We start from the raw sequence: 25,817 nt of genomic DNA, 5'->3' as shown, positions 1-25,817 counted from the left end.
AAGATGTTTTTTTATTTAAGTGTATTATGTAAGACAACAGAACAATGTGACCTTAAAAAAGAAGAAACCAAGATATTTATTATCAAAAATGTCTCTCTGCTCAGTGATTTTGCCATTCATTCAGCATATTCAGGCAGCAATCAATACACCAACAATGAAACACATGAGCACATACTACAGTTTAAAAAAAAGCAGAAATAAAATCTGAGCTGACAGAAAATGCTCCGTTTTAGTTTAATACACACAGTTCAGCTCACACACACTATTTTATGAACATAGGTTCACGTCCTGAATTAAAAAAAGAATGTCACATTGACATTATGGATTACTAGCACCGCTACAAAACATTTTAAATAAAGAACAATATGTACTAGAGCATATTGTCTTTTTTGTGAAAGTTGCAGATTTTATATTTGCTTTGAGAGTCACTCACATTGTTGTGTAGGCCCATACTTTAGGGTGGAATCTATACGCCTTCTGTCTGAATATTAATAATGGTTTTCACTTTCTTTGGTTCTTAATTTTTTTTTATTCAGTAGGTGACCCTATGTTCATAAAATAGTGTGTTTGAGCTTAACTATGTATTAAACGAAAATTGAGCAATTTATGTTAGCTCTGATTTTACTTTTTGATCTTTTAAACTAGTCTGTGCTCATGTGTTCATTGTTTGGTCACCATTTTTAAAGGTAAGCTAAATGAGATGCACAGCGCCCCTAGCGGCGACGCAGCGCGCGCAAAAAGACGTGGAGGAATTTCCGCTGACGTCACTGCGTATGTCAGGGCTGCAGCTGTCTTAGAGCAACAATAACAAGCTCTGCCACATTAACTTAGCACGGCTTTAACGCTCCCTGACAGCGCCAGATAACACCGAATCTCGTCAAAATGTGGCTCTCGGAATAACTTGGATCTCTGTTTCCTCGTCGTCCGAGTCGAACACCAGGGTTACCGTCTCCGCCACCGCCGCTCCAGACCCGGAGAGTCGGTCGCAGGGGGAGCAGGGCAGGCAGGGCTGCATCTGGGTCAGTGGGCCTGTTGGCGGCAGCACCGGTGTTATCCCCGCGGGCTCACATTGCGCCTGTCATTCATTTTTATATAGCCTACATACCCGCATAACCCGCGGTAACATGCAGGGGGACGGGGCAGGACAGGACCAAGACTCAGAACTGTCCTGCCGAAACGGTGCGCAGAACGGCGAGTCGTCCTCCACCGGAGAGGCTCACTCCAACGGGCTGGAGTCGGTGACTAACAATGGAAACACTGTCAACAACAACAACAACGGAGTGTCAGCACCGCCGGAGTCCAACAACAGCAACAGCACGGTGGACACTAGGAAGAAGAAGCGCCTGTCTCAGTGCGAGGAGGACGTCATCAGGCTCATCGGACAGCATCTCCACGACCTGGGGCTCAAGTGAGTGAGAAACAGAACCGAATCACCCCCCCCCCCCCCACCTCTGCCGAACCATCACACACTTTGATGCAGCCATAACAATATAAATATAATTAAATACGATGTCAATGATGTGCTCGTAGGTGAATTTGTCTTTTACATAACAAATGCATTTCCATTGTTTGCACTCTACACTGCAGGACTGTGCTCCCAGTGGATGAGACAGGCACAGGATTTACGTTTTCTATGGAGTTGCTTTTGTTAGTTCGCTTCCTGTTTGTTCAACACAATAGAACGCCAGGCCCATTAAATAAAGACTGGTCAATATATTCAACACAATAAAAAAATGAGTTTGGCTTTGAGTTTGGGTGAGAATCTCAGTCTTTAAATAAGTTTGTACTCCATGTTATTGAATTCTGCACATAGTTAGATTGTGATAAGATGACCTGTTGAAGGATACAGGAAGTCAGAAATAGTATTAGTTTCCTGATTATTTAATAAATAAGTGATTTCTTTCTGGTTAAATTAGTCATGTTTCAGCCTGTAGAATATCTGAACATCTTGAATATAAGACCAGTTTTTAGAGCTCAATTTGACTTCTTAAAATATGTGTTTGTGTCATTCCACCAGGCCTGAACATAAAACAGTGATATTAAACAGATTCTAAATGATACGGAGAGAAGCTGCAATCACAGATTATAATGGTACAAACAACCATTCATTTTCTGTCGGCTAAATGATCAACTCAAAAAGCATGGGAATGGTTCAAACCACATTTTTTTGTATCTCTTTCATAAGTTTGTGTCTAAATCATGTTATATATCAGTTGGTCACATGAAAAGACTTCAAGACAAGTATTGAAATTGATGATAAGTGCTGAGCGAGTTCCAGGTCATCATGATGCTGATTGGTTCTCCTCCGCTGCGTTCATGTCCCCAGTCAGACGGTGGACCTCCTGATGCAGGAGTCAGGGTGCAGACTGGAGCACCCCTCCGCCACCAAGTTCCGCAACCATGTCATGGAAGGAGAGTGGGACAAGGTGGAGAGATGTTTATATTCTGAAATGAAAATCCATACTGTTTTGAGTTTTTTATAGCAGTAATCTAAGCACTCAATTTAGACCCAGTAGGAACTCTTGTTTGCCAGAAAACGATTGTTACAGTGCTTCAAATCTGTTAGTCAGTGACTGTCTAGGTTTAAGAGTTCATTAATTGTGAACAGAGGTGGGAAGTAACTAAGTACATTTACTCAAGTACTGTTCTTACGTACATTTTTATGATACTTGAGTATTTCAATGTTATGCTACTTTGTACTTCTTCTCCAGTACAATTCAGAGGTAAATTGTGTACTTTTACTCCACTACATTTATTTAATACCTTTAGTTACTTTGCATATTTGGATGCGAATTATAATCAAGTGTTAAATCAGACTTTAGTTCCACCTGGAGTAAATTCACAAGCTACCCTGCAGTATACAAAGTCATTACAACTAGCTGCACCTTTACCAGCTTTGAGAACACTTTCATGATCAATCATTATAAAACATATCATATATATAATACCAATCTTAGTATATTGTTATGCTTTTACTTTAACATTTTGAATGCTGGACTTTTACTTGTAACAGAGTATTCCTACAATCTGGTATTTCTACTTTTACTTAAATTGAAGATCTGAGTACTTCTCCCACCTCTGATTGTGAAACCTGTCCCTCTTCGTGTTCTTTATACTTTCCCCCTTTCTTTATTCAGGCTGAGAGTGACCTGAATGAACTGAAGGCATTGATGCATTCTCCCAGTGCTATAGTGGTGAGTAGCAGTCCTCAGATCAGTGACACTCTGCTGTCTCTATGCTCTGTCTCATCAACATGTCATGTATGGTGCACAAACACTGCAGCCAGAGGCACGAAGCTCCGACTAAATAATAGAGACCACCAGTTATTAGTGCGTTCAACCTATGTCAGTACTACATTTAAAACAATTTGAATACATGATGATTATAAATGATTATATGTCTGCTGTGAGCAAACATATCAAGCATGTCCAGGCAGTGTATATCGTCAGCCCTGGGGAGTAGTGGAAAAAAAGGTAATCCTTTACAGTTACATTAACCCTTAGATGCATAAGTGGGTCTTTTTTTGACCCGGTGAGGTGGTTTTCTTAGAGTATCTTTGTAATTACATTTTTTTATCATTTCATATTCCAGCTATTCCTCAAAAAACATGTTTTGGATATCATGCCATTCAAATTTTAAATTTACATTTTAAGAAATTGCAGTTTTCGTATTACTACCCCAAGCTTCCATAAGTGGGTATTTTTTGAGCCGGTGAGGTGGTTTTCTTGAAGTATCTTTGTAATTAATTTTTTTTATAATTTCATATTCCAGCTATTCCTCAAAAAACATGTTTTGGATATCATGCCATTCAAATTTTAAATTTACATTTTAAGAAATTGTAGTTTTTGTATTACTACCCCAAGCTTCCATAAGTGGGTCAAAAATGACCCGCATGCATTCTCTCAAAATATAAAAAAGAAATATAAAATTAAATATAAAATATTTCTAGTGTGAACCAAAATATAATACTAAATATTATACAAGTGATTTTCTTAACCAAAATGACAAAAATGGCATAAAAACACATATTATTCTAATACGGGTCCTTTTTGACCCACTTATGGAAGAGTGTAGGGTCCAGTCACTCGTGCATCTAAGGGTTGAAGAAATCTTAATACTGGTACATTTAAAAATATATATATTTGGGATTACTAGCAGGATTACAATGTTACAATCAATTTTAAAACAATGAGCTGCTGGGCCCCCTTTAAACCTCTATCCCTTCTCGTTTCTGTGCAGGGTTTAAAGATGTTCTATGCTACTTGTGTAGTAATTAGATTTATTACATTAACCCATTACAGCTATCTGCAAGCATTTAGGATTTACAACTAGATTTAACACAGAAAGAAAGAGCTTCAGAATGGTAGGGCAGCTGTTCGTGATCCAGATTGTTGTGTACAATTAGATCATATATAAGACATTTTAAAATAAGCAATCCTATAAATAATAACAGTAACAAAATACATCTGTAATCAAATACACTTAAAGATATGTTTTACTGCTTCTTTTCTCAATTTACTGTAGGTTATTTTTACTAGATTGAGGCAGTTTTCATTATAAAAGTTCCCTTTTTTCAGACAAACAAAGGCAGTTTTGTGCCAATCATCTCCAAATATTCAAAATATACTAGATACTCGATACTAGATGAAAATGTTGCCAAATATCATGTTACCAGGAGTAATTTGTATATTTGTATACCTCTAGCAAAAGAAGCATTCAGGTCATTGCTCTTCCAAGCCAGTGTGTTCCATTACTAGTGTAAAGAACAACAGGTTCTGTACTGAGTTTGAATGACAACATCATACAAAATCACCAAATACAATGTTTCAATTGAATAGAAAATAAACACTCACTGTAATCGTCTGCTGGTAAAGACACCTTGGTTTTCTAGAACCTTCTGTCTTGGTAAAGGTCTTGGCCTGTGCTGATGTCTTCTCTGCTCTGTGTTCTTGTGCTCCTGAGCAGCGGATGAAGTTCCTGCTGCTGCAGCAGAAGTACCTGGAGTACCTGGAGGACGGGAAGGTTCTGGAGGCCCTGCAGGTCCTCCGAGCCGAGCTCACTCCTCTCAAGTACAACACGGAGCGGATCCACGTCCTGAGCGGGTCAGTCCACACAGGGAGCTCTCACTGAATATCCACGGAGCGGGGTTATCATTTTCAGAGAGTATTCACTACTTACAATGTGTAATGTGGTGCGATGTTTCCGAGTTACATTTTTACCCCCTATCACAATTGTCAGCACAGTACACCCAGATAAGTTGTGAATTTTCCCTTTATTTCTCTAAATAAAAAGTAACAAAATATCCAAACATTTAAATACATTTTATAATGAATCCATGAACTGTGGGTTACAAACAAACATTTGACTATTAAAACTCATTTAAATGCATGTCTCATGCAGCTTGCTGTATCTACAAATGATTGAAACTGAAGAATTTAAATACTTCTAATTAGTTTAGCTAGTTCAACAGGTAGATAAGATTGCTTAATACGATAAGATAAGATAAGATAAGATAGTACTTTATTGATCCCAATCTGGGAAATGTTTGTGTTAATTAATGTGATGGCCTAACTAGAATCATGTGTTTCGCACCGCTCTCTGGTCCCGTCACACTGCAGCTGCTGTGAGATGCGTGGCCGCTGTCAGCAGAAGCCTGAGACTGGACCGTTGAGCTCTTTCCCGATTCTCGCTCACTCGTGTTTATGTCCTTATCTATCAAATCTAGCTCGTGATATGACAGCCTTCGTAACAAGCTGTCTAAACAAAAGGCATTGCTAAGGCAACCAGGTGAAGCGCCAAGGTTTAGCACAGCATTGTACAGCGGTTTCAATGAGGGGTGAACATTACCCCGTTAGCATTTCTAGGTAAAAATGCTGTTTGAAACCAGAGCCCACTCTGCACTGATTGGTTAGCTTGGGGTGAACCCAAAAAAGAGCATCTTTAAATACAGGCATCCTGCTGGTTTTTGGAAGTAAATGTGAAGAGGGAGTATTTGTAATGAGTTGTAGCACAGGGCCGGCCCAGAAGGATACGCTGACAAGGTGATACATGTGTGTGAGCAGCTGTGAGTGTGTCTGCAGCTGTGAGTGTGTCTGCTGCTGTGAGTGTGTGAGCAGCTGTGAGTGTGTCTGCAGCTGTGAGTGTGTGAGCAGCTGAGTAATGTCCTTCTGTGTTCTGCAGGTACCTGATGTGCAGTCATGCAGAGGACCTGCGAGCCAAAGCAGAGTGGGAGGGCAAAGGCACGGCGTCCCGCACCAAGCTGCTGGACAAGCTGCAGAGTGAGTGCACACTTTAAACAGCATTAACAGTGCAGAATGATTATTTATAATGTTGCCTCTCTTCTAAAATCAACTGCTTTCTACATCACTTATTATGTACTATTGGCCATTATGATCTTAGTACAGTATTATTATCTCGATAACATTGTCAGTAAAATATGATTTTCAAACATCATGTAGTCATTTGTATACTTACATCGTTCTCCTTTAATGGATTGTATGAAACCAAACAGAAGCTTTTCACAGAGCAGTAATTGTTGACATTGACGTTGTCTTGGGTCATATTTACAGCATGGATCACATACTGGTAAAACCTCATGGTGGTTGTTGAAAATGTTCAAATATCTGGACAGCTTCGACATTGTAGGGTTAACCATTGATGCTTTCACCAAGTATTTACACAATGATCATTTGATAAATCATCATCAGTAATGTGGGCTTATTGATTTAGTGGGTAAAGGCAAATAATAGAAAAGCTACAGGTCTGGTTAGTTTAGAATATGACCTGATTTTACTGTATGAAAGCCAGGTAAAGACACACACTTATATCAATCAACAACATACAGTTGTAGCTGTCATATCATGACTAGTAGCTTAGTCTGTAAGGACTTGGCTTGGGAACTGAAGGGTTGCAGGTTCGAGTCCAGATCAGACCAAAACACAGAGTGTGGGCTGGTAGCTGGGGAGGGGCCAGTTCACCTCCTGGGCACCTCTGAGGAGGGCTTCACTTCACACACCTCTCCACCAACGCATGTGTATAGGTCCTCTGTATTTTGGCCCATTTTTAAAATGTTATGTAATTTAACCAACACCAGGGTTAAACAATGTATTGGAATAATAGAAGTATCGCTTTTTCTGAGTCATATCTCAAAATAAAATGTCGATCAATCACCCAGCCATAATTGATGTGTGTTGAATCTAAGTCCAATCTTTGATATGTTTTCCTGTTGGTCACTCTTTGTGTGTTTGTGTGCAGCATACCTGCCCCCCTCGGTGATGCTGCCCCCCCGGCGCCTGCAGACCCTCCTGAAGCAGGCGGTGGAGCTGCAGAGGGAGCGCTGCCTGTACCACAACACCAAGCTGGACAGTGGGCTGGACTCTGTGTCCCTGCTGCTGGACCACGCCTGCAGCCGGTACCCGCTCACTCTGCTGGGAACACACTCATATTTACACACTTTGATAAAACCAGTTCTGAAGCTTGATTGTCGTTGACTATTCTGGGACAATTGGTTTCCTGTCTGGGTGGAAACAATATTAAGTCCACTGAACGTTCTCGATAACCATCTTCATATTCAAAGTTCCAATCATGTTTTATTGCCCTTGAGAATAGAATTGATCAAGTCTGCAATAATTGAAAATGGGCAATTATTGGCAAACCCTTGTATCTGACCATAAACACTAACGTTATGTCTTATAACAATATTGGTACTTGATGCCTGCCTGTGCGTGTGTCCTTATCTCTCTCTTTAGGAAGCAGTTCCCCTGCTACACTCAGCAGATCCTCACTGAACACTGCAATGAAGTCTGGTTCTGCAAGTTCTCCAACAACGGCACAAAACTGGCAACTGGGTCAAAAGACACGACGGTCATATTGTGGCACGTGGACACGGTAATCAAAAGTTACCTATGATCAATGTCACCTCAGAGCAGGGGGAATGTGATTTTTGACTGGTATAACTGTTGGTCAACAGGAAACCCAGCAGCTGAAGTTGATGAAGACTCTGGAGGGTCACGCTTACGGGGTCTCGTACCTGGCGTGGAGCCCTGATGATGCGTATCTGATCGCCTGTGGACCTGATGACTGCTCTGAACTGTGGCTGTGGAACGTTCAGGTACAGCCTCTCTCTGTCAGCTGTCTAGATTGTGTGCAGGGATTGGACGGTTACTTAAAAAATGTATTCCGTTACCTTACCTAGTTAGTAATAAGTAACCTTATCTAAAAATTGAAGTAATGTAACCTAATTACGTTCCGTTAGACCTTAGAACATTTGAAACCAAGATATTTAGAATTGAAAATTATTTTTTTGTATTCGAGTTTTTACTAACATTGTAATCCTGCTGGTAATCCCCAATTTGTACAAATGTACCATTCATCTGATTACATATTTTTTCAATTAACTGCAAGGCAATACAGTTAATTTGTATCCTGATAACGTAATCCTATTACATGTAACCCGTTACTCCCTAAGCCTTGCTTTGGTTCCAATTTGTTGCACAGAATCAGGAAATATTTTTCAGTGTAGTTGCACTAAGAAGGATTAACTTCACTACTTGTATAAGCACAAGGAATACCGATTAGTGTTCAGATATGTATGAGAGTTTTGTATTAATACATACTTGAAAAATGTGAGCCTTTCCTTTAAATTCTACTTTTGAATTAATAAGGCACCTGGGCCCTGTAAATGCAGGTACAGTAGGGTGGTCCTTAGTGCCATGTACATTTTCGAATTGATTTCTTTTAATCTCCAACCACCGGAATTTGTTATGATAGTCAAGAAAACTCTCCTGGTGAATTTTATTCAAATTCCAACAACATTTACCCCTCCCTCATCAACCTTGAAGTCCTTAAAATTGAAAGTCGGAAAGTCTAAGCTCCAACCCCCAGAATTCATTCTATTAGTCAAGAAAACTCTCCTGGTGAATTTTTTCCTCATCCTGACAACATGTACCCCTCCCTCATCGACCTGGGCAGCCACGGTGCTGCAACTGAGGCTAAACTTCAAGGTTGATGAGGGAGGGGTAAATGTTGTCAGGTTGAGGAACAAATTCACCAGGAGAGTTTTCTTGACTAATAGAATGAATTCTGGGGGTTGGAGCTTAGACTTTCCGACTTTCAATTTTAAGGACCACCCTAAGGTACAGTATACTGCATTCTCATTGCATTTAATCCAAACCCATGCCAACCTGCAGTGAGAAAAGGGGGAACAGTTTCACCCGATGAGAGATGTGCTCTCAGTGTGTTGTCTGATTCATGTTTCTCTTTCCTGGCTTCTGTGTTGTAGACGGGGGAGTTACGCACCAAGATGAGTCAGTCTCATGAGGACAGCCTGACCAGCGTGGCCTGGAACCCCGACGGTAAACGCTTCGTCACCGGGGGCCAGAGGGGCCAGTTTTACCAGTGTGTGAGTATCTCTCACAACTTGGTACTATGCATACACTGCAATTACATCACACACAATATCTTATAAAGGTGTGTAAAGCACAGAAGCTTAATACGGATGTTTTCATTGCCTACATGCTGCTTGAATGTGTATATGTATTTTAAATGACATTCTGATACACACTGTAGTTGAGAAGTGAGCCATGTCATGGGAAATGTGTAATTTCTGGCTTACAAGATGGACGAGGAGTCATAATGTACTGAAAGAGCAGTGTTGTGCGTTTTACAGGTATGTAGCTATACAAAGATCTTCCAGACTTCAAAGTGTCTGTAGAAGGTTTCCAGACTGTGTGTGTTGTTATTCTACAATGGCGACAACACGTTTTGCCTAGACCCCGCCCTAAACTAATTCTATTGGTTTCCCCTAAGTATAGATCATACTGAGAACACACAGGAGGCACAAGGACACATGAATCACTACACATGAATTTCAATATAGTGTGTAGCAAATTGTTAATGTAGTGATTTCGAAATATTTTGATTAAACTGGACTGTCAACAGGGAAAGGTAGGGGCAGGGACACTTTTGTAAGTCAGGATTTAAATTGTATTGACAGCTATTTGACTAAATGGTGAGAGCTAGCTAACTAGTTGATAGCTAATAAGGTTCATCGTTTAACTGTTGGCTGTTGTGTAGTGTTATGTGACAAGTTAACTAGTTTCTAAACAAGCTAATGCTATGCTAACTATTACATATATTACGAACCATAATCAGTGGAGGCCATGTGGCAAAAAGCAATGCCACATGGTTAACAGGAAGTTGTAAATGTTCAAATGAACATGTGTTGGGCCTTATGTTTCCTGCTGTTGCACAATGTCTTCAGTTTTTAAGAACTGATACATTTACTGAAAATATTGACCTTAGGTAAAATATGAAATTATGTGTGATGTACCTATGTTTAAAAAAATGCATATTGTCTGCTCCTGACTGCAGGATTTGGATGGGAACCTGCTGGACTCCTGGGAAGGGGTCCGGGTTCAGTGCCTGTGGTGTCTGAATGACGGCCGGACCATGCTCGCATCCGACACACACCAACGCATTCGTGGATACAACTTTGAGGATCTGACGGACAGGAACATGTGAGTCCCCAGCAGCCCGCTCTGTGGAAAATCAACAGCCTCTTTCTCTTTCTCTACGTCTTTCCTGTGGATATTATATATATATATATATATATATATATATATATATATATATATATATATATATATATATATATATATCATGTACATATACAAATATGTACATGACAAATATACACATATATATATGAACCTACTAATGCATGCATTTTTAGTGACAAATCTATTTGTTCTGCTGTGTTGAAGCAGTCGTCCTGTGCAATACTCTGTCTGTAGTGATGTGTGTGTTCTGTGGTTGCAGAGTGCAGGAGGACCACCCCATAATGTCCTTCACTGTTTCCAAAAACGGACGGTTAGCTCTGCTCAATGTCGCAACTCAGGTGAGCTACCTAAGCATATTAGAATACATTTAAATAGGAGATTCTGTATAAATCAACTTGAATCATAACACATGTTCCAGTGACTTAGACTCTCGATAAAACCCATAATAATGCTAGGAGCACCACAATATGCCTACCTTTCATTTGAACTTCAGCTGGTTAGATTTAGGTTTGGAAATGTGTCTTTGTGTTTATAGGGAGTGCACCTATGGGACCTGCAGGACCGGGTGCTGGTGAGGAAGTACCAAGGCGTGACCCAGGGCTTCTACACCATCCACTCCGGCTTCGGAGGGCACAATGAAGACTTCATCGCTAGTGGCAGCGAAGGCAAGACAGAATCATGTTTCAGGGTCTTTGCATGAAAAGCTGTTTTTCTGTCAGTGGCCCACCCTGAAGCTAGAGCTGTTGTTGCTGCTAGCTTCAGGGCTAACAGAGCCCCTTCACTTTGGTGTTGGGTGGGCTATGCTCAATAAAGTCAATGGGCACAAATTGACACTGAAATGTTCAGTTAAAAATAAAGTTTAAAAGTTTTTTAAAAAATGGTGTGGAATTACTGAATTAGAAATTCCCAAGTATTAAACATACAGCCAAACATTCATCTCATCACTGTGGTGAAGCAATGTTCATCCTGAGCAGTACTCCACATGAAAACGTATTTTCATGTACATAATTGCTAGTGATGATTTAAGTGAGTGAAACTCCAATCAGCTGACAGCCTGTCCTGCCCCTCCTCAGATCACAAAGTTTACATCTGGCACCGGCGCAGCGAGCTGCCCATCGCTGAGCTGACGGGGCACACCCGCACCGTCAACTGTGTGAGCTGGAACCCTGTCCTGCCCGGGCTGCTGGCCAGCGCCTCTGACGACGGGACCGTCCGCATCTGGGGCCCCGCCCCCTTCCTGGACGTCCAGGAGGCAGACGGCCTCAATGGTAAGAACACGAAAACTAGTGTGTGTATGGTGGTGGTGGTGATTATGTGGTGATGATGATGATGGTGGGGATGATGATGATGGTGGTCATGATGATGATGATGATGATGGTGGTGGTGGTCATGATGATGATGATGATGATGGTGGTGGTGGTGGTCATGATGATGATGATGATGATGGTGGTGGTCATGATGATGATGATGATGGTGGTGGTGGTGGTCATGATGATGATGATGATGAGGATGATGATGATGATGATGATGATGATGATGACGACGTCTCCCCCTCTGTCTCCCGCTCCGTCAGATTGTAGCAGCATGGACAGCTGATGGTGTGCGCTGAGCCTGAGGAGCATTGAGACTCTGAACTCTTTGAACTGATGAAGCAGGAAGTGCTCCCGTCGTCAGGCAGCAGCTTCCTGGAGACGGCCCGCGGTGCTGCATGTCAGGATGTCACCACACAGAGATGTCAGAGCAGGCACATCATCCAGAGCAGAGCCGGACACATGAAGCTCTGACCTCGACCTCGACCTCCTCCTCCTCCTCCTCCTCCTCCTCCTCCTCCTCCTCCTCCTCCTCCTCCTCCTCCTCCTCCTCTCCCTCTCCACCACCCAGGACCACCAACCTGCTCTTATTTATTATCAACTACATTATTTATTCATGAGTAGTTTACTGACTTGTGCTAGGCTGTGACATAGCGGCGCCTTGTGGACGGTGTGTTTTAGGTTTGTTTTCTATGAGCTGCTCACACTAAGCAGCAGAACCCCTTCCCCTCCTCACCTGCAGAACCTATTTAGAGATTTGAACCATCCAAACATTTGATGGATGCACCCACTTGAAGAGAATCTTAATATCCTTGTCTTTTCTTTCATGCAATGTATATTTTACACGTTTCTTTCTGCTCATAGCCAGAGGGAGTAGTTTGATGAGCATGTTTCATACGTCCTGCTTTATCTCTTCAATCCGCTGTGTCGATGCCTTCTGAGAGTAAGCAGCAGCTAATGTGTGGAAACCTGTAGAGTTCAAGGGATCTTCTGTCAACACAGAGGATCTCTGTAGTTTCCCTCATGCCATCAGTGGATTTGTATCTTTATTTTCCCTTCAGTATTTACTCTTTGATTCATCTTTTCCTGCTTACAAACAGCATATGCATTTCACTTGGTTTGGTTTAGTTACATGTTCTGAGTTTAATGGTGTTTGTTTGGATTTACTACAAATGGAGATATAATGTTTAAAGAGACACTCTGATTTATTGCTTTACCTTCAACATCACGGCTCAGTGTGAAGTGTTTTAGAGATGAGGCTGGTGTTATAATATTTTATATTGTTAAAAAATCGAATGCAGAAACCATCAATGTGTGTGTTCAAGGTGATGAAGAATACGTTACCCAGTGCAACTCTGATACAGAAGGAATAATACATATCAGGCGTTGATACACACACAAAACTTCCTAGAAGATACAGTTATTATTTTTGGTCTCTACATTAGATTGAATTATGCTAAAAATAAAAAATAAATTGCCAGCCTTCTCCTTTTATTTGAACACACCCCAGTGAGCTGACACACACAGTAACACTGATGGATCTGTAACAAAACACGTTTGTACACAATTGTAAAATATGAAGTGTAAAAGAGCAATTTTGCCTACTATGATATTCTATGATGTGCTGTATATTTATTTGTTATGGCATGTATTATGCGGCTGTGTAGAGTGGCAGGATGTCGGGTGTGTTCAGAGTTCCCATGCGGTTTTCTTTTACTGTCAAATTCAGAAAGCTTTCAGAGCTTCACACCAAATTTTCCTGACTGAAATTCACAAACTGTGAAGCCAAACATACATTTTGGATATTTAAAATGGATCATTTCGTGACATTTTTTCCAAACCGCTTCAACAGTATATTATTTTTTTTAGGCTTTGAAGTGGATAAGTGCAAGAGCGTGGGAACCCTGTTCATCATCAGCAGCGCCTCCATCACAGAACACACACGCTAGAGGAACACAACAATAGATGTCTGACTCACACAAACTTGATCTACTCAGAGACGTGGTGTTCTAGTGACTTTCTTTGTTTATCGGAGTATTTCTGGCTTCTCGCTGTAAGAAGCCACAGTAGGAACTTAGTTTGCTTGCAGGCAGTTTCTGCCAGAAAACCATTTTACGTTTTAAATGTGTTTCTACAAAAAAAGTGATTGTACTGTTCTGTATTGTATGTAGAAGAAGTGTTATGTATGCATATTTTAAATAAAGAATTCAGGGTTTTAAAATGTAATTTACCTTTCTTTACTTGATTTATACTTAGTAGAGCAGGTTTCTGCGTTCAAGGACGTTTCTTTGTTTCAGCCACTGAAAGCTTCATTTTTAAAGTTGACTTTAGCCAATGAAAGAGACCCTATTATGCATTTTGGAGTTGTCCCTTTTTTGTGGTGTGTTGTGTTTTTGTGTATGTAAATGGTCTGCAAAAGCTAAAATCCCTGTGTTCCCTCCAGAGGGAGTTTCTCTCCCACACTCCCCCACCTGCCTGAAATGCCTCCCTTGGACTTCTTTTACTTCTGTAACATAGTGACATCACTATTTAACACTCGCGCTTCTATGGAGTGGTGCCGGGATGACGTATTTACCCGGAAGTAAACTGCGCATGGGTTCCCTCGACAAAAAAGCAATGGGGTTTCTCCATAGGATTTTGGAAAATACCTCGAAATAAGGTCTGTGGAAAACGAACCTGTTTGATAAATGCACGTTTTGTTCAGCCGGATAATCTCCACATGTCTACCCTACTTTTATAATTTTCTTATCATAAATCTAATCGTCAGAAGCAAAATGCTAACGTTATGCTATAAAGGAACTACAGCCGAGTACAGCAGGGCCGCACGACTTCAACGTCACGCCAACTTAAGATCGATATTCAAAAATACAGATTCAAAATTGTACAAGTTGAAGCGTTTGTTTTAACAGTTTGCAAGAGCGCAGGGACTTGCTTTCAAGCAGAACAGGGGCAAACAAACTTAGAGGAGTGTTTACGTGTTCGGCGTAATGACGTACAACGTCCTCGACAACTTCTGTAGTCCTATTTCAGCCACTTGTTAACAACCATCGTTTTTCAGACACGTAAACTCTTCAAAAATCACCAGTGGGGTCACTGCTGATGTCGTGGAACAAAACGTGATCCGTCTCTTAAATGGGTGTCAACCACAGACCTTATTTCAAGCTATTTTCCAAAATCCTATGGAGAAATCCCATTGACTCTGAGACGAGGGAACCGGTAGTGGTAAAATGCTAACTCACTTCCGGGTTATATCTCACACAGGCTCCGCCCTCTACTGGACTCTATGGGTACTACTCTCAACCATGCTATGCGAGCATTCACCTACTGAGTTGCATAAACGTAGCCGGCTAATCGGGGCGAGCCTACGTGAATGCGCGTGCAGGCCCACAGTATAAGGCGGCTACGCCTCCTGATTGTCATCCTTTTCTCTTCAGCGAGCAGGACAACACCTGACAGAGGAAAGTAAAACGTTTGAAAGAAGAAGAAAGAAGTTATCATACCTGTCCTTCGTGCCCTGGCTTAATAGCGGGCGCTGATCCCCACCACCTCCACCAGGATATGGCAGAGGCGGTGCCATTCACGTTCACCATTCCAGCGGGGCGGATGGCTCCGTTTGCCGGGGAGGAGGATGACGAGGACTTCTCGTTGTCGGGCACTTCCGGGTCCGGCATCCATGGAAGTCCACCGCCCAGGTCTGTCCGCCAGGACTTCCCCCTGGTGATGACCATGGCGGCGGAGCGCGGCAGCCCATCTGCTCCCACAGGCAGCAGGCTGGGCAGAGAACCTCTGCCCAGCCGGTATAAGCCGGCATGTTGTTGTCAGAAAACACACCTCGCCTGGTGCACTGAACAGCTGTTTGTGTGCTTTGGGGATGGTGTGACCGGTAAAGCTCTGTCCAAGAAACGCCTGACAGGATGGCTCTGCGAGTGCATTTCACATGCCTATGGACAGGCGGGGAGAGCCTTCCCCACTGGGGTCCATGCATACTCTACACGTGGTATGGCTGTATCAACAGCCTTGTTCAACGGCGTGAGTGTGGAGGACATATGTACGGCGGCGTCTTAGTCTACGCCAGGCCCCTTCATAAGGTTTTATCTCTTGGATATGTCTGGCTCCTTTTCACCGTCTGTGCTTGCTGGGGCAACACAGGACTGGTGAGGGGGAGGGGCTGTGGGTCAGTAGGTATCTGACCCCCCCCTGGACATAATGCACTTATGTTTTCCCATGTGCGCAGTAAGCCCCATACAGGGCTGGAGGACTCTCCCCGCCTTCCCCACTAGGGTCCATGCACACTCTGCACGAGGTAAGCGTGTGAGTGTGGGGGACATAGTGCACTTGCGTTCTTCCCGTGCTCCTTAGGGACCCGGGAAACATGGTGCGCAGTAAGCCCCATGCATTGTTGGAGGGCTCTCCCCGCCTGCCTATGGGCGGCCGGAGAGAGCCTTCCCCACTACGATTCATGCACACTCTACACGAGGTAAGCGTGTGTGAGTGTAGGGGACATGGTGCACTTGCGTTTTCCCCATGCTCCTTAGGGACCTGGGGGAACGTAGTGCGCAGTGTTAGTCACTTGCAGGGTGGAGCTATGGGCTTGTTCAGACCAATTAGGCTTTACCCAGCCAAGTAAGCTGCGGCCCCGACTTCTCCACGGTCACAACCGGATGAGAGGAAGTTGGGGTGCGGTGGCTGTTAACCAAAGGCCGGTCAGGGGCAGTGTGATGGGTCGATGTTGTTGGACAACAGGGCATTTATCCATCAGGGCTCCACCCACTGTACCCATAGAGTCCAGTAGAGGGCGGAGCCTGTGTGAGATATAACGGGGGGTTACGTATTGTAACCCTAGTTATATAAGCACAGGCGGAGCCCTCTACCTAGGGGCCCTGTCTTTCCTATGCCGCTCGCTGAAGGATGACAGTCAGGAGGCGTAGCCGCCTTATATACTGTGGGCCTGCGCGCGCATTCAGGTAGGCTTGCCCCGATTGGCCGGCTACGTTTATGCAACTCAGTAGGTGAATGCTCGCATAGCATGGTTGAGGGTAGTACCCATAGAGTTCAGTAGAGGGCTCCACCTGTGCTTATATAACTAGGGTTACAATACGTAACTCCCCGTTTTAGGCCTCGTCACTGCACCACTCTATTGGCCAGTGCTCCAACACATTATACGTGATAGGCTAAGGGGCAGGACATCACTAACTGGTTGACCAATCACAACAGAGCCGACCAGCTAACTAATCAGAGCAGACTGGGCTCTGGTTTCAGACAGAGGGTGAAAAGAGGTGCTGCAGCACAGGCAGTGAGAGAAAATAAAGAGCTTTTTGAACATTAAAAGCATGAGACATGTCACAGTAGAGGCATTTAAATACAAATATGAACCTGAAAAGGAGAATATATGTCCTCTTTCAATAGACTCCAGTTAACTATCAAGTAAAGTCGACTTCACTCAAGTGAAAGATGTCGCAACCTCAGCATAGACAGACAAAGCATAAACAATAAATCATCTGTTGTTTTATGAAATGATCTGAAGGAATGTTGTTTTAATGGCATTAAAACGATAAAAACGCTGCTGAAGTTAATCCATAGGTTAATCCAATTGTCTCTGTGTCCCTTTGAAATGATTTCTGATAATCCATAAAGCATAAAAAAAGCCTTAAAACTGCTTTTTCCGTTTCCAGATGTCAGAGCTAGAGTATAGGTTCCAACTCTAATGCCAAATTACATGCGCAAAGCCCACACCTTTTTGCTTCACAATGAGTGTGTGTGGGGACTCCCCCTTCGATCTATTGGCTCTAACGGGTTCAGAAAAGAGGTGTCAACCATCAAAATCGAGCAAGGGGGGGCCAGAGATATGGAAAATCCACCCCAAATGACCCAGAAGTGTTTTTTTTTGCTAAATCTCTCTAAAAAGGTCAAATGTCACTTGTTTTGCATCAATCTTGATACAGGGGTACTTATTATATGTTGTACTTTGGATTCCTAAAGCTTTTAGTCTACTAACCCATCATCCAAGGGTAGTTTTCACTATAAGTAAAAAATAATTTTTGGACGGACACTATAATTTACAGTTTTTACGATGGAAAATCTGAATTTTCTTTAAAATATAAACATCTATATTGATTCTGACTTTCTACATCCAACACAGGTTTATCATTACTTTGAGAAAAGAGATTATTAATTTAACCCTTTTAGAAGGGAAGATATGGTTATTTGTTCTGGGAATGTCATTTTCGAGTCTGACACCTGAAAAACAGGCTCAGGGCTTAACAGGTTAAGTTAACTGTATTCGTCCAGTCCAATGGACATGAAATACAGATACAGGAGCAAAATAACAATGTATTATTATTATTATGAAAACATATTTTCACTTAAACTGTGTAAGAGTTTGTTGTTTTTTCACTTTTGAGCATTACGTTAACTTGTATGAAAGAGATTTTAGAAATGTATTGATTGCAAAGTGTAAACTCAATGCCACATGGAAAACAGATAACTCACACTTGTCTTTCACTTTTATTTATGAAACACCCCGACCCCAAAAATAGATAGACAGTTGTGTGAATAAAACAGGAACTTGTTCACTAACAGTACCCCCCCCCCCCCTTCATAATACAGTCAGTCAGGGCGTGAGACCCCGCTGCTCAGGGAACATTAACATACAGTACAGTGCGTTCAATGCAAAGTCAGTTACATCAGTGCATGACTGAGGTCAAATTCAATGATTCAAAATGAAACTCAGATTTAACACAACAGCCGTCAGAAACACACAGGCTTTCCAAACAGAACAGAACACTTGACCCCCGAGTGCAGACAGCATCCAGCTCTGTGAGGGGACGTCCCACAGACCACCCACACAGAGCGACGCTCCTCATACATAAATATGACTGAATATTAATCAGATGGTGTGTGTGTGTGTGTGTGTGTGGGCTGAGCTGGCGATCAGGGAGGAGTGTGATGCTCCTGGCTGTATGCAATAAGTCTCAGAACAGTCTCATTGGTGAACAATAACTATTCTCTCTACACTTTAATACTACACTAAATCTCTGATTTCAACATTTTTACCAATTACGCCAATTAAGGAAAAAGGAGCAACAGATCAGAACACTGAAGCACAGCATGAAGAGACATCCAGAAATGATGACAAATTATGAGAATCATTAGGAATGGCCTTCAGTCAGCTGATCAGCTGTGGGACATTTTAAAGCTCCGTCTCACGCACTCACCAATTCAGTTTCTTTTAAAATCTCTTCTTAAAGGCCCAGTGAGTAGGATCCTAAACTCAATGTTGTCCTATGGCTTCTTCCTACCAGTTTTTTTTTATTTTTTTATCTGTTGATGACTTTTTTGCCTTTTCTTTTACTTTGTTACTATTTGAAAGGCCAAACAGAGAGACCCTACTGGCCCACGATGTCTTTGTTATGGAGTCGGAGACAGAAAGTACATCAGTTAAGACCTCCAGTATTCTTCTTAAAAATGTCAAGATAAATTAAACATGCATCTAAGCAGCTCACACACTGATTGGAGGAGTTACACATCGTACTGATTTCAAACAGCTGGTCTTTAAAGCCCGGGCAGGAAGTTAATCACTGCTGCTTTATGTCAGGTTTGGCTGATAGAGGGCCAGCAGCCAGGATGTACCACAGCTCAGAATATCAGAATACACACTCAGTAGCCCCCTCATCAGGTACATCTTCGTGTGTATGTCATCATCAGTCAGTCACCATCAATCATGTGAAAGCAACTCAATGCACACAACAGGCCTAGTTGTTGTTCACCCCATGAGTCTGGATTTTGCTTCAGGCTGGTGTGATTCCATCACAATACAGTCTCTAGTTGTAGGAGATTTTGTTATGAAGTGTTTATTTTAAATATTAACCGTTGCATTTTATTAAATCAGGTCTGTCATTTCAAATCAAAGCTCAGTAAACCAGTGAGAGAAAAACTTCTCTGAGCTGTTCTGAAAGACTGTATGGATACAGTACAGGAGCAGGATGTAGGGGGGGGGGGGGGGGCAGCAGAGCCTGGAGTTTGGATTTTGGCCCCCCGCTAGGTTCTTCAGTCGTTGATCAGAGCCAGGATCATGCTGCAATAAAAGGGGGGAGATGTGTTAATACAGAAGTGACGGCTGTAGGTGTTGAATGTGTCATTACATGTTGTGTGCTTGCATGAGTGTGTGTGTGTGTGTGTGTGTGTGTGTGTGTGTGTGTGTGTGTGTGTGTGTGTGTGTGTGTGTGTGTGTGTGTGTGTGTGTGTGTGTGTGTGTGTGTGTGTGTGTGTGTGTGTGTGTGTGTGTGAGTGATCTCACCTATACAAGTAAATGAAGAAGCAGAGCAGGTGGTACCCCAGTTTGATCATGGCCTCCTTCATGTGGGACTTGAGCTGCCCTCGGTTGTGGATCTCAGTGGGGTCAAACACGCCCATGTTTCCCATGGGAACCTTCACGTACCTGCAGGGAACAGAGGAGAGCGTGTCATATACATTTATTCAAATATATGCAAAGCTCAGACTTCATGTATATATTATAAATATCTCTACAAGAACTGTCTGCTGGAAAAAGACGTTCTCAAACTGAAATGGTCATCCTCGGTCCAAACTCACTTACCTGGTCCACTCAGGATTTTTAACTGAACATTGACCATTCACTCACGTCTTTAACCTTGGCATCATCCTTGACCCCACCCTCCCCTTCCTCACAAAAACTGACTTCTTCCACCTAAAGTACATTGCCTATATCGATCCTCCCCCTCCTTCACTACCGATAAAACTGATTCATGCATTCTTTACATCTTGACTTGATTACTGCAACAGCATTCTCTATAATTCACCTGCTAAGAAAACGTCTACAAATTTCAATATGTCCAAAACTCGACCTCTGACAACATCATCTCTATTCTCCATTGTCTTTATTGTCTCACTATATATTGTCATTTTACCCAACCGTACAGACAGATGACAATGCAGATCATAATTGTAAGCGTCTTTGAGCATTAGGCAAAGCGCTATACAAATCCCATGTATCATTATTATTATTATTATTATAATAGTATGAGCGTACCTATAAATGTTCCAGGCTGCTACAGGCAGGTTGAGCAGGAAGACGAACCAGTGCATGGAGACCAGCATCAGCATGGTGGAGAGACACTGGCCCACCATCTCTGGAATTACCCACTGGAGACACAAAATGTCAAACATACAAACATCAAAATCATACATCAGCATTTCATCAAAAATAAATAAAATGGCACTACAAACAAAAGACATCATAAAATAAAAAAGAACCATCTAACGTGACTCACTTTGTTCAGCTTGGAGCAGCAGGCTCTGGCGTTGATGTAGTCACATTCTAGATCAGACAGGGTGATGATCTGAGCTGTCAGTCAAGGGGCCTCCAGCTGTCAATCACAACCTTATAGTGCTGAATGTTTTCTGTTAACGTTCTCTTTCCCTGCTTCTATCGGCTCAATTTAACTGGACAATAAAGACACACAGTGCAGCTCCTTCAGTTACAGGCTGCTTCACCTGCTGCGTCTCACAGAGAGATAATGCAGGTCCTTCCTTCCTGCAGCTGTTAGACTTTAAAACCAACACGGCCCCTGGCAGACCACAACCCAATACAATCCTGTGCAATATACATTTGTTTGCATTCTAATATTGTTATTCTGGTTGCTTCTTCACTCAGCAATAGTGCAATAATCACTACTATGCGAGTATGCGCAATACATGCATGATATGAATCTTAACACCTTTATGTACTTGTTTTTAACCATGGATGACTAATTATGTCTTAATTTTTCATGTTGATATCTCTTTATTTAATATGCTGACCTATTATTTTATGTGCGTCACCTTTAATGTAAAGGATTTCTGATTCTGATAATGATGCGTTTATCAGACATGTTTGCTATTGAGAGGTAACGCTTAATCTAATGTGCAGTGTATGCTAGTTCTGACATAGATTTTAAATATATATTTTTAGCAACTTCAAAGCATAGATCATTATGCATTTGACAGCAACATTAAATGCCCAGAACACAGACGAGTTGCCATTACATAATGCACATGGTTACTATAGAATGTTAATCTAAACTAGTAGTATATAGGTAGGTGATCTAACCTAATTATTATTTTTAGGAATATTGTAAGAATATCTTCATCAGTGGTATCAATAATAGCGACAGGGGTACTCAACGAAAGCAAGCTAACGATTTGTTTTGTTTGCCGGCCACTATGGTTATGATGAGATAAAAATAATGTTTTTAACTTTTATTTTGTGATTAGGTTTTCGTTACCACACCTTGTCATCCGGGTACTCTGCTGTTGACACAGGTCCAGGTGAACTTAGTTCAGGCTAGCCTGTCACTGACTCTGGTGAGAGAAGGCGGCTAGCTAACAGTTAGCTCGTTAGCTCTAAAGTACAGAACGTAATTCCCAGGAGCTGCGGTCCGCGGGCCGCTGGGACCGACAGGCCGCACACTGCGAACACCCGCCGGAAAACACACAGCCGAAAAGGATACAAAGTACACCGAGAGGAAAATCAGTGCACAGCAGTCCACCAGTGACAGAATGAACACTGCCGCCTCCATTTTTCTTCTTCCGTCATTGATATGCTTTTATTTCCGGCCTGTTCTCTTTCAAGTGTTCCCGCCGCAGACAGTGATATTTGACGTGCTGCCACCTAGCGGACCGGAGGTCAGCTGATGACAGCTGAGCTCACACACATGATAACACATCAGAAATATAATATTAAGAGCATGTTTTAGAGGCTAAAATAAGACTGTATAGATAAATAGAAAACAAAGGATGTGGTCAGGGGATCACAGTGTACAGGGGAAATGGGGAGGAGTGGCTTTTATTGTGCAGTGCATCACATCAGTGTGCATGTTAAAAGAATCAAATCAAATACTCAGAGAATCCGGTGAGAAAACATGAAATAACAAATCAGGCTCATCCCTCCTCTAATTTTGTTCCAGCTTCAAACTATTAGTCATTTTCATATTTTTTTCGCATTTTAAGAAATGGTTTGATTACAAGGCATACACTTAGATACATAAAATCACTATATAAAAATTCACAGATCAGAAGAAAAATAAAAAATAAACTCAAATTGATAATAACTTATTAGGTATAGCTTACAGACAGTGGCGTTTTTATATGTACAAAAGTGGTGGGGCACAAAAAACTTAGATGTCTATATATAAGCTTCTGCAGTGACGTGCAGTGAGGTTCATGGCTGGTGAGGCACTGGCACTGACTCTTCAGGTTTACAATTATTATATTTTGACCTAAACCAAAATATAATATTATTTTCAAAAGCTTTTTTTGTCTGATGCTTCGATTAATTTTAAACAGACAGTTCAACAAAAGGATACCCAAAAAATGTCATTTTATCATTTAAATATTGAATTGTTCTCTCTTAGTAAGATCCCATTTTCAATAAAATGGCGGTCTTACCTTGACTTGAAGATGAAGTCCATTTGCCTATCCTTCTGGACAAACATTTCTATTACTTTTTTGTAAAAGTCCTCCTTATGTTCTTGTAGTTTCAAAAGTCTATCATAAATGTAATCCATAGATTTATGATAAAAAAATTATATAAGTAGGGTAGACATGTGGATATTATCCGGCTAATCAAAACGTGCATTTATCTAACAGGTACGTTTCCCACAGATCTTATTTCGAGCTATTTTCTAAAATCCTCTGGAGAAATCTCATTGCTTTTTTGTGCTTACTTCCTGGTTTTAGGACGCGCCACTGCAGCTCTCTCGTCTCCTCTTCACACAGCACACTTTTCGCGGCACACGTACTTACAGCCAATCAGCTCTGAATGATTTTGAGATGACGTATGGTGGGGATGGTAGCTCCATGCCCCTCTGGTCATTATTTTTTTGCCACACACATTTCATTACAAAATACTCTGAGCATGCGCAGTGAAGTTTTTACAGTCACCGTTGACTTCACAGCGAGAGGAAGGGGCATAATCAGGTTTTGTCCCACATGGCTCTAAACAGCTCAATAGGCACACACTGTGACTGTAGACACACTAATTAGAAGAACACAGACTAAAACAGCAATGTACAGACGAATCAGATGATTAAACATGATCTTAAAATATATTTTATATATTTTTTTATTTATTTTTTTGCATTTTTGTAATCATTATTTGTAATACTTTCTGCTGACACTAGGTGGGGCTGTGCCCCACCTGCCCCTAATGACCAGTCGCCACTGCTTACAGATAATGGATATAACATTAATACTCATACATTAATTGTCACATCTTACCACCTGGTCATTATAAATGTTTCGTGTTCTATAACTTACTTCCTCCCATCTTTCATCAATGATATGAACTTGGTTTGTGATTCTCATGATCACTACTGTGTGAATGACATATCCTAAAAAGAATAGGGTCAAAAATAATAATTTTTAAGTAGTCCTGGAAACTGCTGTTCAAAGAGTTAAGAGTTAAACTAAACTTCTATCTGTTTGTTCATCCATTACACACATTTATCTCTCATGATCAAGCACTGATAAGATATACATTTTTTTTCTGCATCGAATAGTGTAAAGTAAATAAGTACATTTACTCAAGTACTGTACTTAAGTACAATTTTGAGGGACTTGTAATTTACTTGAGTACCTCCTTTTTCTGCCACTTTAACCTGTTAAGCCCTGAACCTGTTTTTCAGGTCTCAGGCTCGAAAATGACATTCCCAGAACAAATGACCATATCTTCCCTTCTAAAAGGGTTAAATTAATAATCTTTTTTCTCAAAGTAATGATAAACCTGTGAGTTGGATGTAGAAAAGTCAGAATCAATATAGATGTTTTTTATTTTAAGAAAATTCAGATTTTACATAGGTAAAAAACTGTAAATTATAGTGTCCGTCCAAAAATTCTTTTTTACTTATAGTGAAAACTACCCTTGGATGATGGGTAAGGTAGACTAAAAGCTTTAGGAATCCAAAGTACAAACATATAATAAGTACCCTGTATCAAGATTAATACAAAACAAGTGACATTTGACCTTTTTAGAGAGGTTTTAGCCAAAAAACACTCCACCTCTGAGGTGATTTGGGTGGAAATTGTTTTTTTTTTCATATCTCTGGAACCCATTGGTCGATTTTGATGGTTGACACCTCTTTCTGACCGTTAGAGCCAATAGAATTGAAGGGGGAGTCCCCCACACACACTCATTGTGAAACAAAAAGGTGGGGGCTTTGCGCATGTAATTTTGCATTAGAGTGTATACAGTCTAGCTCTGACATCTAGAAATGGAATAGCATGGATTATCCGTCTGTTTGCTCACGGATTATCAGAAATCATTTCAAAGGGACACAGACACATTGGATTAACCTATGGATTAACTTCAGCAGCGTTTTTATCGTTTAAATGCCATTGAAGACCACTTTGGAGAGACTACAGAGCCAAGGTAAAAATGTTAGCATTTTTAGCTACCTAGCGTCACCTGTTTTGATGTCTGTTTTTGTTTATAACGTCGCAAATTCGTATAATTCAGTGATAATGAGGGTACCCATCGATTCTGTGTCACCTCACGATGTGAATCGATGTCATGGATGTGTTGAAAAGATAAATAATAAGGTTTTGTGAGTGATTTTCGGTGCAGTAATCTGTTAGCATTTTTCGCTCGTTGCTAATTCAGAGGCTCAGTGTTAGCATTGTGGGTTTTCTTTTGAAAAAAAAAAAAAAAGATCAGTTAGATGAGTTTCTTCCCGTTACATGGATATAAAACATTCATAGTTTATTAAATGAACATGCCCTCAGACACTGTTTCCTGCAAGATGTTGCGGCAGTGCCCCGGTACCGGGGTCTCTCGGGCTTAACAGGTTAAAGGTCCCATCATATGCTTTTCTGGTTATTACCCGTCCCCTCGTGTGTTATGTAGCTTTTTCTGCATGTACACGGTCTGCAAAGTCACAAACCCTCAAAGTACACC

The 25,817-nt window shown here is 41.4% G+C and overlaps 2 protein-coding genes across 2 annotated transcripts; one reads left to right on the top strand and one right to left on the bottom strand.

The window, feature by feature from the left end:
• Window positions 1-781: 781 nt before the first annotated feature.
• Window positions 782-14,095, top strand: wdr26a (WD repeat domain 26a). The gene is made up of 14 exons (XM_034115597.1): window positions 782-1,408; window positions 2,327-2,426; window positions 3,138-3,194; window positions 4,966-5,102; window positions 6,181-6,278; window positions 7,255-7,411; window positions 7,749-7,887; window positions 7,970-8,110; window positions 9,281-9,400; window positions 10,372-10,517; window positions 10,819-10,897; window positions 11,095-11,224; window positions 11,633-11,827; window positions 12,133-14,095. Exons 1-14 carry the CDS (start codon window positions 1,125-1,127, stop codon window positions 12,153-12,155), a joined length of 1,806 nt encoding a protein of 601 aa, XP_033971488.1. The 5' UTR covers window positions 782-1,124; the 3' UTR covers window positions 12,156-14,095.
• Window positions 14,096-18,354: 4,259 nt separating this feature from the next.
• On the bottom strand, window positions 18,355-22,464 carry cnih4 (cornichon family AMPA receptor auxiliary protein 4). Its single transcript, XM_034115596.1, has 5 exons — window positions 22,375-22,464; window positions 21,157-21,225; window positions 20,916-21,028; window positions 20,166-20,306; window positions 18,355-19,943 (listed from the first exon to the last, which is right to left on the bottom strand). The coding sequence occupies exons 1-5, from the start codon at window positions 22,441-22,443 to the stop codon at window positions 19,916-19,918; spliced, it is 420 nt and encodes a 139-aa protein (XP_033971487.1). The 5' UTR covers window positions 22,444-22,464; the 3' UTR covers window positions 18,355-19,915.
• Between the last annotated feature and the right edge of the window lie 3,353 nt (window positions 22,465-25,817).

Source organism: Trematomus bernacchii, unplaced genomic scaffold, assembly GCF_902827165.1.
Source record: "Trematomus bernacchii unplaced genomic scaffold, fTreBer1.1, whole genome shotgun sequence".
Lineage (NCBI taxonomy): Eukaryota > Metazoa > Chordata > Actinopteri > Perciformes > Nototheniidae > Trematomus > Trematomus bernacchii.
This window is presented reverse-complemented; position numbering and strand designations above follow the sequence as displayed.